The 15,014-nt window shown below is 42.1% G+C and overlaps 1 protein-coding gene across 1 annotated transcript in view; it reads left to right on the top strand.

The window, feature by feature from the left end:
* LOC109922049 (solute carrier family 22 member 5-like) overlaps positions 1–15,014 on the top strand; it is a 186,001-nt gene that overhangs the window by 33,181 nt on the left and 137,806 nt on the right. The window contains exon 6 of the mRNA XM_048603984.1: positions 2,040–2,140. Within this exon, the coding sequence (XP_048459941.1) occupies positions 2,040–2,140 (101 nt within the window). The remainder of the gene's footprint in view (positions 1–2,039; positions 2,141–15,014) is intronic.

Raw genomic sequence — 15,014 nt, 5'->3', positions numbered from 1 at the left:
GCTGCTTGGCCTGCTGTGTTCATCCAGCCCTGCACCTTGTTGTCTCAACTTGCCAAATCTTTTTGAACCACATGTCAAAAACTGACGACCTTAGGAAAAACACAGGAAAATGCATGCAGCCACTCATTTGGATCAGGGTCCAATCCTGCCAATTATCAACTTATCAGTCTATTGTCAATCATCAGCTAATCACTAGAAGGGGTTTTCAACAATACTAAGAAGTAGTACTTGCATATGAATAACCTGCTGTGAGGGCCATTAGGCTCCTGACCTTATTGCAGCCTTGTGCCAAACAAAGACATAAAAGCTGAAATCCAGAGGTGAGATAAAAATGACTGTTCTTGAATTCCGAGTGCGATATCAATGGGAATGAGAGGGGAAAATTTCTGCTATTTGAGTCAAACCTAGCACAGAGGGAGAGGTTGTACTTGTTGGAGGTCAGTCATTTCAGTCCGAGGGCATCATAATGGGAGCTCCTCAGAATAGATATTTTCTGATTAATTTGTCCAGAGATGTTATTACACACCTCTGGAGCAGGTATGAGTTGAACCCAGGCCTCCTTGCTCAGAGGTAGGGGCACTGCCATTACAACAGAAAAGCCCCTATGATTTTTTCAGGGTAATATCCTAGGACCAACCACCATTGGTGGCATCATCGGTGATCTTCCCTCCATCATTAGAAGTAAGGAGTGTTCACTGAGATTGCACAATAGTCAGCTCCATTTGCCAGTCCTCAGATACTGAAACAGTCTACGTCCATGTGCAGCAAGATCTGGACAATATCAAGCTTGGTTTGATAAATGGCAAGTAATATTTGTGATACACAAGTGCAAGACAATAACTGCTTCCAACAAGACAGAATCTAACCATTGTCCCTTGATGTTCAATGGCATTATAATTGTTTAATTATGAGAGTTCCGATGACCAGAAACTGAAGTAAACCAGCCATAACAGCAGGTTGCCACAAGAGTAGGTCAGCGACTAGGAACTCTGTGTTAATGAATACACACCCTGCCTCCATCATATCTTTCCATTATCTACACTGCCTTTGGGTAAAGATATTGTAACTCCCTTTTTAACAGCACTGTAGGTGGCCCTAAATGCTAAGGATTGCAGCAAATCAAGATGGCAGCTCACCACCATCTTTCCCAGGACAATAAAGGATGGAAGATCCCATGAACAAGTATTTTTAAAATCGCCAGTTCTGGAGAGGAGTTATATTGGAGTCAAAACAATAACGCTGCTTCATTCTCCACAGATGCTATCAGACCTGTCGAGTGTCTCCAGCATTTTCCATTTTTATATTATATTTTAAAAATTGCTGTTCCTTGATTGTCACTGGGTCAATATCTTAGAATTCTCAGCTCCTTCTTCTCTCCTCAGTAGGAAAACTATTAAAAGTCTGTCATGGGATGTGGCTGTCTCTGATGAGGTCAACATTTCTTGCCCAACCTGAATTGCCCTTGAGAAGATAGGTGTGGGTGTACCTATACCACATGGTTGGTAACAGTTCAAGAAGGTGGCCCACTGTCACTTCTCGAGGGCAATTGGGAATGCTGGACTTGCCAGTAATGCCCATTAACCCAAGAATAAATCAAATCAATATGAAATACCATAACGTTGCATGCTGTTGAGCTACTGATCATGTCATTACTCTCTTGCCTTTTTAATGATTTTGGGTCAACATCATAGACGATCATATTATTTTCAGAAAATGTAAATAGTTTCCAAGATGTACCTGTTTTTATGCCTAATTGAAGATCGAACCAGCATCATTATCTGCAACATGGGACTGTATCAATAAAATGGGGTTCTTAGTCTATTTGTACCCAGTCCCAATTCTCTTATCTCCAGATGGTACATGGTCAGGGATGGAGGAGGAGGAGAGAAAGAAGCTGCAATTGTGAGAGTTTATACTGCACTGTTTCCAAATGACCTTTTTAGATCAGCTATCTCCACTTTGAATGAATTGAAATAAATGTCACAATGGATACTTTCTAATAATGAACAATTATACTCAACTCTTTGTTTTCTTTCCAGCTCGAAGATATGAAGGCTAAAAGTAAACAAACTCATTCAATTATTCACTTGTTTAAAACTCGTAATATCCGAGCCATCACGCTCATAAACTTGCTAGTTTGGTGAGTATATGATTACAAAAAGGAGGCTATTCTGTATTATGTTTGCTCTATTGAAGAATAATCCAGTTAGTCTCACTCTGCTGCTCTTTTCACATATCACCTGTAATTTTTTTTTCCTTTGAGTTATTGTTAAATTCCATTTTGAAGGCTAGAGTCAGATCTGTATCCACCAATGCATCATTCATTTCATTCCAAATTCTAGCCAACCATTGCAAACTTCTTTTCCCCCTCCGGCTTTAACTTTGTTTGCCAATCTTATTTCTGCCTGCTGGTAATCAATTTCCAATGTGTTCTGTACCTCTAGTGTCTTCACATCCTTCCCAAAGTATGATGTCTCGAGTTAGATTTTGTCCTGTACTTTGGGTTGGTCAATGGGGTGAATGAGTCTTAGTGCATGTTCAGCGTAATAGCCTGGCTTTTGTATTCTGTGCTCAAAACATTGATTTGCTCTTGTTTTATGACTTGGTGGTCCATGATTCACAAACATACCATGCAGCCATTGAGAGAGGCAGCATGTGAATTTTGTGACTTTATGTTGTCTTTTTATTTGAATGATTGTAACATTTTGCCAAGCATGACCTGTGCTGCAGTCTGAATGAATGTGCAACAGAGGACCAAGTCATTCCAGTTAACCTGCAATTTTTATAGGTAACCTGCTTAATTTACAAAGGAGCTGCACTCAATGGAAAGAAGCTGCTGTGGACTGCGTGCAATGTAAAGGGCTGCAAGGAGAAGGACACTGAATGGAGCAGCAGGCAAGATGAGGGTTCCCAAAGTTGCAAGTGTGGAGGTGGAGGCCTTAGTTCAGGAGGTCAACAAGAAGAGAGTCAGTTTTTCCACTGGGGTCCTAAGAGGTCCTGAAGAACCACCCTCTGAAGAAAATTGGGAGCGGGTGGCCATAGCAGTCACGTGTTGCCCTGAGACCCTGGCAGCAGTGCTGAAGTTTGATAACTTCAGTAGGGTGGTCAAGATCAGAGAAGGCCTTCTCAAAGGATATCATCTATCCATCACTCCACCGAATCTCTGAAACTTGTTAATGCACCTCACCAGCATCACTCACCCATCAGCAGCCCCTGAAAGTCAGAGCTCAAGCTGAATATTCAGATACTGCTCCTCATTTGCATGCACTTTCTAATAGGATCAGCCCCACATCTGTTTCCCTCTGTTCTGTGATGGCAGGAACATTGCAAGTGTTCTCATAATACACGCAGCAGACCAAAGAGGAATAGGCATGTTTGCATCATGTGAGCTCATTGGAGGAGACTCATGACATGGAGCCCATTTCATCCAACGCTGCTGAGTGCCTTGATAAAGACAGTATGTTTCTGCCTAGTGTTCTTTCTCAAACCCCAATTTACCTTCATCCTGCTAACTAACGTGAAGTCAATCTTTAGATCCAGTGACCATGGACTCCCTGCACTCAACCCAATCCTTTTCGTCTGATTTTCTGTTTTCAGAAATCCAAGAATTGCTCCCTGAACAGTCACCACTGCGATGAAGAAGGGTGAGAGCTGCTGAAGCCATTTGAGAAAAGAAACCACTCCACATGTTCTGACACTTGCAGCCAGCAGCTCTGATGTCGGTTCAGCACATAGCTTGGAGGGTAATGCAGGGTTGGGATTTGCTGTTCAGGAAAGGAGATAGAGAGCAAGAAACTAAAGATAGGTCATTTAGTCTAACATGTGCCATTGGGCCTCAGATGGGTAGGAAAGTAGGCTGTAAGGAGGATACCCAGTCTGGAAAGAGATAGCTGAGTATAATTTGGGAAAATGTGAAGTTCATTTTTTCATGGGAAGAATATAAAAGCAGAATATTATTAATATGCAGGAAGAATACAGTATAATGTAGTACTGAAGGATATGGATATTATTGCAATTGAATCGGGTGAGTGCACTGTTGCTGTAGTCCACTGCCCTGTGGGTCACAACATACGGTATAAATAACTTTTCCAGTTGTTATGATGACCAATTAATTTACATTATCTATATCAAGTGTCAAACAAAAGATCTATTAATCAGTTTTCTGGGTTAATTATCCAACAAGACTTATTCAATAAAGATATAGTAATAGTAATTAACATTTAATTATTCAGTGATATAGAATTGTAAATGGTTATCTTTCTAAATATCCAGAGAACACCCACATACATGTATTCTTCAGGAAAAGAGGACTAAAACATGCATTTCCCTACAGAATTGGCTTTCTGAAATGAACATCACTTTGGTCAATGCGTTATTCTTGAAATAAAAGTATGAAGCATAGAATGTTCCTAAATTTGTTGCTTTGATGTCCTGGCAAGTGTGGTCAATTCACTATTGCATGTTTATCTCTGAAGTCTTGCAGACACAGCTTGCTTAAGAAATGCCATCTTGAGATGTTCATTCAATCAGTCTTTTAAAAGGGCAGACATTTCACTGTGAACTGATGCAGCGTGGGTTCTTTTCAGAAATGGGAGAGGTCTGCTGGGCAGCTTGTTCTTACCTGGCTTTTCTCTAATGCAAACAAACACAGAGAATGCTGGAGAAACTAAGCAGGTCTCGCAGCATCTGTGGAGAGAGAAACAGAGTTAACATTTTGAGTCTTCTATGACTCCTCTTCAGAAGAAGAGTTCATATTGTAATTGAAACTTAACTCTTTACCTCTCCACAGATGCTGCCAGACCTTCTGGGTTTCTCCACCATTGTGTTTGTTTCAGATTTCTTGCATCTGCACTAGTTTGCTTTTACTCCCTCCAATTCAGTTTGTTCTTATCAGGTTTCCCTCAGACTGAACCAGATAAAATGAGAATTTCATCAAGCTAGTCAGTGTTCAAAACACAGTGCTGACAGTGCCTACAGCAAAGCAAGCATTTGTCACCAGTCATATGATTTGTAGGAAAGCTTGTGTAAAAACAAACCTCCAATATCCACAAAGAACTTTGAATTGCTTCTTTTAATGAGAGCACTCCAGGTACGTTCACAATACTTGAAGTGAATTCCTCTTTTTGACAACCCTTCAAAACTTAACAATATCATATATAAGGGATTCTTGCAACAGTGCCTTCATTCATGATTCACAAATGTTCTCATGCAGATAGAACATGTAATAATGGAAAAGCAAATGGAATGCTGGCCTTCTTGGAAAGGAAATGGAATATACAACCAGCCAAGTCTTCTTCTAATTGTGCAAGCATTGGTTTGTTTTTTTTTTAATTTGTTATTTTTATTCAAGATGGAAACAGCACTGACCAGGTGGAATATTTTATGTAGTCTTAGTCATCTTAAGGAAGGATGTACTTGCATTGGAAGCAGTTTGTAGAAGGTTAATTAGGTTAATTCCAAGGATAAAGGGTTGCCTTAAGAGAAAAGGTTTAGCAAGCTGGTCATTTATTCTTTGGAGGTCAGAGGAATGAGATGTGATCTTATTGAAACAGGGAGGAGTATCATGCATGGACAGGTTGGACCAATGGGTCTGTTTCCATGCTGTACATCTCAATGACTCTATGACTGTACGATATGGGACAAGTGCAGGAAACTGGGCTTAGTGCACCTTTAGTGGTAATTATGTTGGTGCAGACTTGATGGGCCGCAGGGCCTTTTCCACGCTGGATGACTCTATGACTTCCCTTACTTGTGTGTCACATCCAAATGATATCCCTGTAACTGGAGTAACATTTTCTGAAGACACTTGGAGCAGTTAGTAGCAGCTTAAGGAAAATGCTTTGAAATGGCTTGTGGTTGGACTCAACAGTTATTTTTTCTGTTTCAGGTAGGTATTGATGAAAATGTTCAGAAGCAAAATCAATGGCCAAGCACATGCTCTTTGTCTGAGCATATCACACTTCATTTAACACTCTAGATGTAAATGCAACCATTTCTCCTTGCTGCATTACAGTTGCTTGAAGTCCTGTCTTACTGCCATCACATCACACAGAGTAACTTCTTCATTTATGTTATAATATTTCAGCACTGTTTTACCACCCTTGTAATCAGTCAGTTCCAGATTTCCACTACCTTCTGGATGAACTTTTTTTTCCTCACATCCCCTCTGAACCTCCTGCCCCTTACCTTAAATCTATGCTCCCTAGTCATTGAGTCTTCCACTCAGGGGAAAAATTTCTTCTTGTCTACCCTGCCTATGCCTCTCATGATTTTACATATCTCAATCATGCATAATTTGTGCACAAAATGAGTTAGCTAATTGCAATCAAAATCATCTCTCACTGATGATTTATATCTCACCTCTTCTGCATTTCAGTTGCTTTCCTGAAAGTAAGTTTCACCTCTCTCGAAATATACGCTTTATCTCTGTAGTATTTCTTATGCGTAATACAGTCCTGTCTCTTAATTAGAGCAACTTACAGTTCTGCAAATTTGCAGGATTCTGAGAATTGTGTTAATGTGTCACATTTAGTGTCACACGTAGTGTTCAGGGATTTGTAGATTAGGGGGATGGGTCTGGGTGGGATGCTCTGTGGACTAGTTGGGCTGAAGGGCCTGTTTCTACACTGTAGGGATTCTATGAAAAATTCTATGAAATAATATTTTGTTCAATGGACACTTTGTCACCTTGAGGCCCTTATATTGAAGACGTACTATTCATAAGTTCTGTTCACCTGGAGTTCAATGCTTTTAAAATGTTTATAATTTATTTTATTTTTCTGTTCTTCAAAGAGTTTTATGATGCAATACACTTTGAAACAGTCTCTTCCCAATAGTAATAAGAATGCAGGGATTAGTAACCGCTCTGGCTAGTTAAACAGATCTGTCGCTAGTTCATAATTTTGTCATATTGTGAGGAAAAAACTGCCAGTTTTGCTTCATATCACAATTCATTTTGACCAGAGCTAGAAGAGGGAAAGCTGCATCCACTTCCTCTTCAATCCAGTTCAATTTGATTGGGCAAGTCTGTTGTATTTTTGAGCTAAATTACTGTACAACAATCTCGCTTCTCACATCAACGCTGATGAATAGACATAGATTCTGTTTATTTCAGTACTTGTTGCAGAGGAATATAATGACACGTTCCTGCAATTGCATGCTACAAACTGAACTGATAATGGCAGCTAGACATATGTTCCAGATTCTGGGTTACATGCTCCTTAGTTTGTTCTCCTTCTTAATGCTATGTCACTTTTTCCCCAAAAATAAATTACCATCCATTCAGAGTGGCATTGCAAAATTGCCTATCAAAATAAGATTTAAAGAATGTAAGATCCAAGCATCTGTGTAACATATAGGTCATTTGACAACTCTCCCAGATCTCGTGATGCTACAATTTTCTTGAGATCTCACTTGGGTGTTCTTGACTTGTGGATGTGTTGGGATCTTTAATGTTAAGAGTGTTAATTGTTGTCATGTAGGTCTTCCACACTCACTTTTCAAACTTAGCTTTATGTGTTTCCTATGGACAATTGGAGTATTGCACAGTTCCCTTATCTGGTCCACGTTGTTACTGAATGTCGCAATTTTGGGAATTCACTGCACACTCTTGATATTTCTGCAGGTAACCACATTTCTTGGATATGACTCAAACCTTGTGTCCTTTGAAGATGAGGAAGTGACACATCTGCTTGCCAGTCACATAGACATTCTTCCTTGCTTTTTGAGGAGTTATGGAACTTGGCTTGGCATAGTTATCCTAAATTGTGTTCCTTTGACCCAGGCACTCCAATTAGTATTGGAATGGATTTGACCAATGGTAATCCTCTTCAAAATTATCCATTAATCTATTGGCCATGTTTCCAGCCCACATTCTGTGTCTGGCTTGTCCCAGATGCATCCATCACAGGAAACCAGGGAGAAATCCACTCAGCAAGGAATAGTGTTGCAGGCCAAGATGTGCCCGTTTGTTTTACAGCTCTTGCTGCTATATTTCAGGACTTAAAATTCCCAAAGGAACTTTGACAGCAACTGGGGTAAGGTTAGTGATGGGGTGGCAGAATGCCAGGTGGGTGGAGAAGGCAGGGAGCCAGGTGGATGAATGGTATAGGGTGCCAGGTGAATGCTTTGGGTAGCCCAGGGCCAGGCAGGGGTGAGGGGGGTTTGCGGGTATTGGGACCTGCAGAATTAGATCAGATTCCACAAGGCAGTTCAGATTGGGCTCAACAGGAACAGAGGTTCAGAAGGGGTGTTGGTTCCAGGAAACCAGTTCGGGCTGTGTTTTTATCATTGGTGGAGGTGTTCAGTGGTGAGTTGGGATCTCAGTTTAATAGCTAGCCATGAGATGGGGTATGGTTTTAAATCCTCTAACATTCCTGGGCAAATATTAAGTCTAAATGAGTCAGAACTATTTAAATTTTGACTCTATCTGAAGGTTCCAGACACAGAGGAATTGCTCATCAGAAAATACAGTTTTCCAGGCAATTCCCACAGATTGAGCTGCACATTGTCTCGATGTGCAACTCCAGTTTACACTGCTCCACAACTTTCTGTCCAGTGGAGTGAATGGGTCATAATGTCTCCTTGTCACAATAGGCTTATCCAGATCCCATGAAAAGAAAAACAGGCCACCCTTCTATCAAAGTTTTCCAAAGCGTCTTCTGTTGTGGATCGTTTCTTGTTTCCTCCCAAAGCTGATCGCTGAGTTCCACCTTGACGTTTTTACTGTCATCTTCTAAGCCTGGTGGAATTTCTGCATTCTTGATCAGATATAATAATCTGGGCTCAGCGTGTCCGACATAACCATTTTGGTGTCAGAGTTACAGCAGATATTGAAGTTGTACCCCGTACCTTTATCAGATGCCCTTGTAATCTGGGTGCTGCACTCATCAGTGGGTTGTTGCAAATAATTTGCAATAGTTTGTGATTGCATTCCACAGTCAATTGTTTATCAAATAGGTGTGTATGAAACCTTGTGGGACTGCATATCAGACCAAATGAAATGCTGTCTATCTTGGAACAATTGTATTGTACTTCCTTCAGACTTTTGGATCTAAATGGAATTGGTTTATCATCTTGCAAGATGCACAGTTGTACACTTTTTTTGAGATGCATTGACCTCCAGGATTGTCTTGTTCATTGGGCCATAGCATTATTGTATACTAGTGTCTGCTGCAAATGATTGTTTAAGTGATCCAAACATGTGTTAGTGGTCCTCCAGCCATGCATATAGGGCATCTTTCCTTGCAAACTTTCTTAAAAATGATGCGTTGTCAGAAAGGTTTGGTATGCCTGCTGCTAGAAAGTTAAGAAATTCTGTGATCTCCACAGATTTTTTCCTCCTTGGGAGTATGTATATGTTGTACCCTCAATTTTGCTTGGGTGTGCGAGGATCCTGGAACCCAAATATCCTGAAAAAAGTCGATCCGACCTACATTGCCTGGCATTTCTTGTTTTTGAAGGTGAGCCTTTCCCAACAAGGAGCTGCCATCAGTGAGTGTTGATTTTCATCATGTTCTTTGTTTTTGCCCATCACCGTGATATCCCTTGAGACAGACCTGAAGTATTGTCTCCCTCTCAAACCCTTATTTTCAATGGGCTTCCCACTCTGCTGGCAAAGGTATGTTTCTGCTCATCATCCAAATGTCTGGTTAGAGAGAAAACAAAGTACACACCTCTCCTTGAATTTTTACCTTGAAAATTTACAACTAGTTAGGGAGAGGTAGAATGGGTCTGCAAAGAGTGGTCATATCTGATACACCTGACTGATTTTTTTAAATCAATGGCTAAAATAGTGTATGTTGCAATGTCAACGGATAATATTCCAGAAGCCATTTGATAAAGTTCCTCACAAGTAATTGTTAGCTGATGTTGAAGGCTGTGGAATCTTGGACAAGTTATTGAAATGTTTAGGAAATCAGTTAAGAGGCAGGGGACTAAAAATAGAAATAGCCATTCTTATTGGTAAGATGTTAGTAATTGTTGGAATCCAAATTATTTAACTTGTTTATGAATGACTTAGATGATGGGACAGTAAGTCACAACATACAAATTTGCTGATGACACAGGGATAGGTGGCATATTTCGCAATATACCATACGAAAAGGACATTTACAGATTAAACGAATGGGCACAGCAGTTGCACATGTATTTCAATATAATGAAATAGAACCCAGAAGGATAGAAGAGAGTACTTTCTAAATCATGAAAAACTAGAAACAATGGATGTCTAAAGAGATCACAGGAAATTATTAAGAAGGCTAAGGGAAGCTAACCTGTATACCTAGAGAAATAAACTGCCAAGGAAAATTAAATCATGTTTCAGCTATACATAACCCTGTTCAGACTGTGTCTGGAGTACAACTGCTCTCAATACCACAGCACAGGAAGGATGTACTGGCTTTGGAAGGAATGAATAACATTCACAGAAAAATATCTGGACAGCAAGGATTAAATTACGAAGAGATGACACAAATTATGATTGTGTTATTGGAAACTTAGAAGGTTGAAGGACAATTTTATCTTTTTTTTCGAGATATTAAAGAGAGGAAGTAGGGAGAAGTTGTATCTGCTGTTAGGAAGTTTTAAGGCCAGGGGAATAATCTAAAAATTAAAGCCAGACCTTTCAAGAGTGAAATTAGGACAAAGTCCTACATGCGAAAATAGGAGGCATTTGGAACTCTCCTTCATGGCTATATATCAGCAATGATCTCATTGAATGACAGAACAGATTCAAAGGACTAAATTGATCACTGCCATTCTCATGTGTAAAGTCTTGATCACCTCTTTGGACACAACAGTGGAGAGCCAGCAGGGGAATGTTGGTCATGCAGTTTTCCCCTTCCTGGAGGGTTGCAGTCACGTGAAAGTTGAGAACAATAGTGATCTTAATGGCCAATAGCAAATCTATCCTCAATCTGCTGTAAGGTTGCAGGTCCTGCAAATGAGTTGACACAGTTCTGCCAATATGTTCTCAGTGAATCATAGGCATGTTAGGCATTTACCCCGGCTGAGATTGAGATAGGAGAAATGCAACCTTAAGATCAGTAATCAATAGAATCTTCAATGAATAGATCTCATTCCCCTCCCTCACCACAGATATTCTCTCTCTGCAGGCTCGACTTTTCTCGATTGTTGTGCAAACCTAAAGGGGCTGTATGTCTGGCTCCAGTAGCTACAGTAGCCTTTCTGTGAATAGATCACAAAGCCTCTCTGACCAATCCAGCACACCACCACCACCATCCTCCCCAAAACCTAACTCCCACATTCTCTTTGAGAAGATGCAGAACCACTTCATTCCAAATCCAGCAAATCACCAGAACCATTCCTAAACAAACACCACAAAGCTTTCACAATACCATATGTTTTGCCAGAGCAGCTGGCTATGATATTAAATGACGCAGCAGGAAGGAAAAGACTGTAAGTTGGTGAGAGTATTCTATTTCTGATGTGGTCTTGTGCCAACTGACCACCCAACATCCAGCTGGCAGGGGAGAATGGAGGAGAAGCTAACCGCTCATTAGCTACAGACTGCAACTGACGCAGCAGCTGCATCATTGGCTGACATGGGTGAATGTGTTGGTGCCATGTTTTGAAGGACAGAGGAGGAGACTTCTCCACCGAACCAAGCAGACCTGGATGGATATTTCTCTGCCTGCAATGCCACAAGCCATCATTGTCCTTCTTTGCTTAATAAGGTGAGTACCACACATTAAGGGATCAGCAGCTGGATAAGTGTGAGGCTGCAGATGCTGGACAGACAGAGAGACTATTGTGTAATTGGCAATGAGCGTAGCTTCAGCATTCCTTTGGAAAGGAATGCCTTCAGCTCTGTCAAAGGGCACAAGCCTGGCACTGCTGACCCTCACAACTCGCACCAGGCTGATCCAATACTACATGCATGCCAGTGTCTAGAAAAGCAGCAGTTAGGATACAGACTAAATAAGCATTCTGTCTGCTCTTGATACACAGACTTATTTTGCTGTTCCATGTTCTTGCAGAAGAAGAGGGCCCGAACAACCAAGGAAAAGAGCCCAGACCGGTGTCAGGGGCTCAATTTTGCAAAAGGAGACTCTAGAGCTGCCAAGGTATCACAGTTGTCACTCCATCATGAACAGTGATGCTGGAGTTCACTCAAGAGGGTAAGTCACTTCATGCCTGGGCCAGAACCATGCCTCACATGAGTCTAAGGCATGGTTTTCTTGTGAACTCCAATTGATCAATAATAATGTGAGTTGCAACAACTTTGGCTGTGTTTGAGGGGGCAAGAAGTGCTGATTATTCTGTTCTCTCTTGCAGTTCAACCACAGGGACAAAGAGCTACTGTCTCCAAAGGACTCTCATCCACCTCTGCAGAGGAGGAGACAATGTCAGGATGTAATGGCACATCATTCCCCTGCACCTTACACCAGCACAGTAATTTCACAATTAGATTTGAGCTCACAACTTGGTGCAGGCTCCACTTGAGCTACTAACCAGCTATTGGTGTCTGATACCTGAGGTCATAAGCATCGGAAGACTGAGGGAAGTCAGGCCGTGCTGGTGATGACTTGCCTCTGAAACCATGTGTAAGGTGGCAGATACTGATGTAGTAGGTGCATAACGGTCTGGCAGAACTTCCAGAGGGTATTCACACCCTGACTTGGACATTGGAGAAGTCCATCCAAGGCATGAGTACTGCTGACTCCCTCTTCACTGCATGTGTGGCTTCCTCCATTGATGTGTTGGTACTACGTCAAGCAGATCAGGCACTGAGATGTATGAAGATCTGTATTCCATCATCTTGTCTCTGAGATAATGTGAATAATGGCAAGGTGAGAGGGCGCGAGGGTCCTGGAGTCTCCCAAGTTCTCGCCCATCTCAGGCCAGCGGGGAATTACATATGTACCTGGCTGAGAGAGGAGGAGGTACTGTCTTCCAAATCTACATACCTCTGTCTTAGACAGTTGCTCCTCAGGCCTTCTGCCATGACACCAGTAGCTGCCGCGTGGACCAATGAAGCTTTTGCACATGTGCAGGAGTCCCTCACAATACTGAGGCCCTCTAAACTTCAACTGACCAGAAGACTACCCCTACTGTCACCGTGGGCAGAAAGGTTAGCAGCCTGCCTTTCTGACTACTGGGGTCGAAGTATGACAGCACTCAAAGACATAAGAAAACGCACTAGATGTATTTGAGCCTCACAGGTAATTAGATCATAGTTGTTTCTGTGCTGATCTGATTACATTTGAAATAAAGATTTCATTTGATTTCTACAAGTGCCGATCCATTGATTCTGACCCTCTGATGGTGCAGATTTCATATGGGTTCCTTCAGGGGCTGTTTAGGAAGACGACCTTGGCATATGTGATTAACTTTTGTATATCGCAGAGACACCGTGTTTGGGTTTGGAGCAGAGGTGAATGGCAACAATGTAGGTGGAATGTGAGCCTTTATTTGGTTGCAAGATACCATGATATGTTATTGTATTTAATTTTGTAGTATTGGTGAATACGTTGTATATACAAATTAGAGTGGGAAGGATCTCCTGTGCCATGTCTTGACATCCTTCACGTTGTTGCTTGTATAAATTAGGATGAAGTGACTGGTCATCGACTCCTTTGTCATCAGCCTCACTAACCCTTCTGTAGAGCCAGGCTGCCTAAAGTGCTCTATGACAACTTTGTTTTAGAGGCCCTCACTTGACAATATTGAATAATCCAGAGACATAATTGTCTGTCTTTTACAGGAAAATAGTTTGTACTGACTATTTAAACCACTTATAAACAGTATCCCTTCTGAACATACAACAACAGTAACAACAGTGACATACCCCTCCGCTCCCTTCACTCCAACCTCAACCTCACTATTAAACCCACTGACAAGGGGGAGTGCGGTGGTAGTATGGTGTATGACCTCTACATTGTTGAGGGCAGATGCCAACTCTCTGGCATCTCCTCCTACCATTCCCTCAATAATGAGCCCAACTTTGATCACCAAGCTATCATCTCCCAGACCATCAACAACCTCATCACTTCGTGAGATCTCCTGGCCATAGCCTCCAACCTGATAGTTCCCCAATCCCACTCTGCCTGTTTCTATCTCCTACCCAAAATCCATAAACTAGACTGCCCCAGTTGACCCACTGTCTCTGGCTGCTGCTGTCCCACCGAGCTCATCTCCTCCTACCTCGACTCCATTCTTTCCCCTTTGGCCCAGGAACCCCCTACTTATATTCATGACACAACCCATGCCCTCCACCTTTTCCAAAACTTTCAATTCCCCAGCCCCCAACACCTCATCTTCACCATGGACACACAGTCCCTGTACACCTGCATCGTCCACACAGAGGAAGTAAAAGCCCTCTGCTTCCTCCTCTCCCATGGGCCCAACCAGTCCCCCTCCACTGACACTCTCAGTTTGGCTGAACTGGTCCTCACCGTCAACAATTTCTCCTTTGACTCCTCCCACTTCCTACAAACCAAAGGGGTGTCCATAGGCACCTTCATGGGCCTGAGCTGTGCCTGCCTCTGTAGGATTTGTGGAACAGTCCCTCTTCCGCGACTACACTGGCACTATCCCCCACCTCTTTCTCCACTATATTGATGACTGCATCGGTGCGGCCTTGTGCTCCTGTAAGGAGCTTGAGCAGTTCATCAACTTCACCAACACCTTCCACCCTGCCTTTAAATTCACCCAGACTATTTCTGATAACCTTCCTCCCCTTCCTGGACCTCTCCGTCTCCATCTCCAGAAACCGACTCGCCACCAACATCTATTTCAAACCCACTGACTCCCACAATTACCTCGACTATACCTCCTCTCACCTACCTTCCTGGAAAAATGCTATCCCATACTCCGAATTCCTCCGCCTCCACCTCATTTGCTCCCAGGATGAGGCATTCCACTCCAGGACACCCCAGATATCCTCCTACATGAGGGACCATGATTTCTCCTCCTGTGTAATTAAGGATGCCCTAAACCACATTTCCTGCACTTCTGCCCTCAAACCCACTCCCCCCAACAGCAATAAGGAT

The sequence above is a fragment of the Rhincodon typus genome, chromosome 12 (genome assembly GCF_021869965.1).
Source record: "Rhincodon typus isolate 14 chromosome 12, sRhiTyp1.1, whole genome shotgun sequence".
NCBI lineage: Eukaryota > Metazoa > Chordata > Chondrichthyes > Orectolobiformes > Rhincodontidae > Rhincodon > Rhincodon typus.
This window is presented reverse-complemented; position numbering and strand designations above follow the sequence as displayed.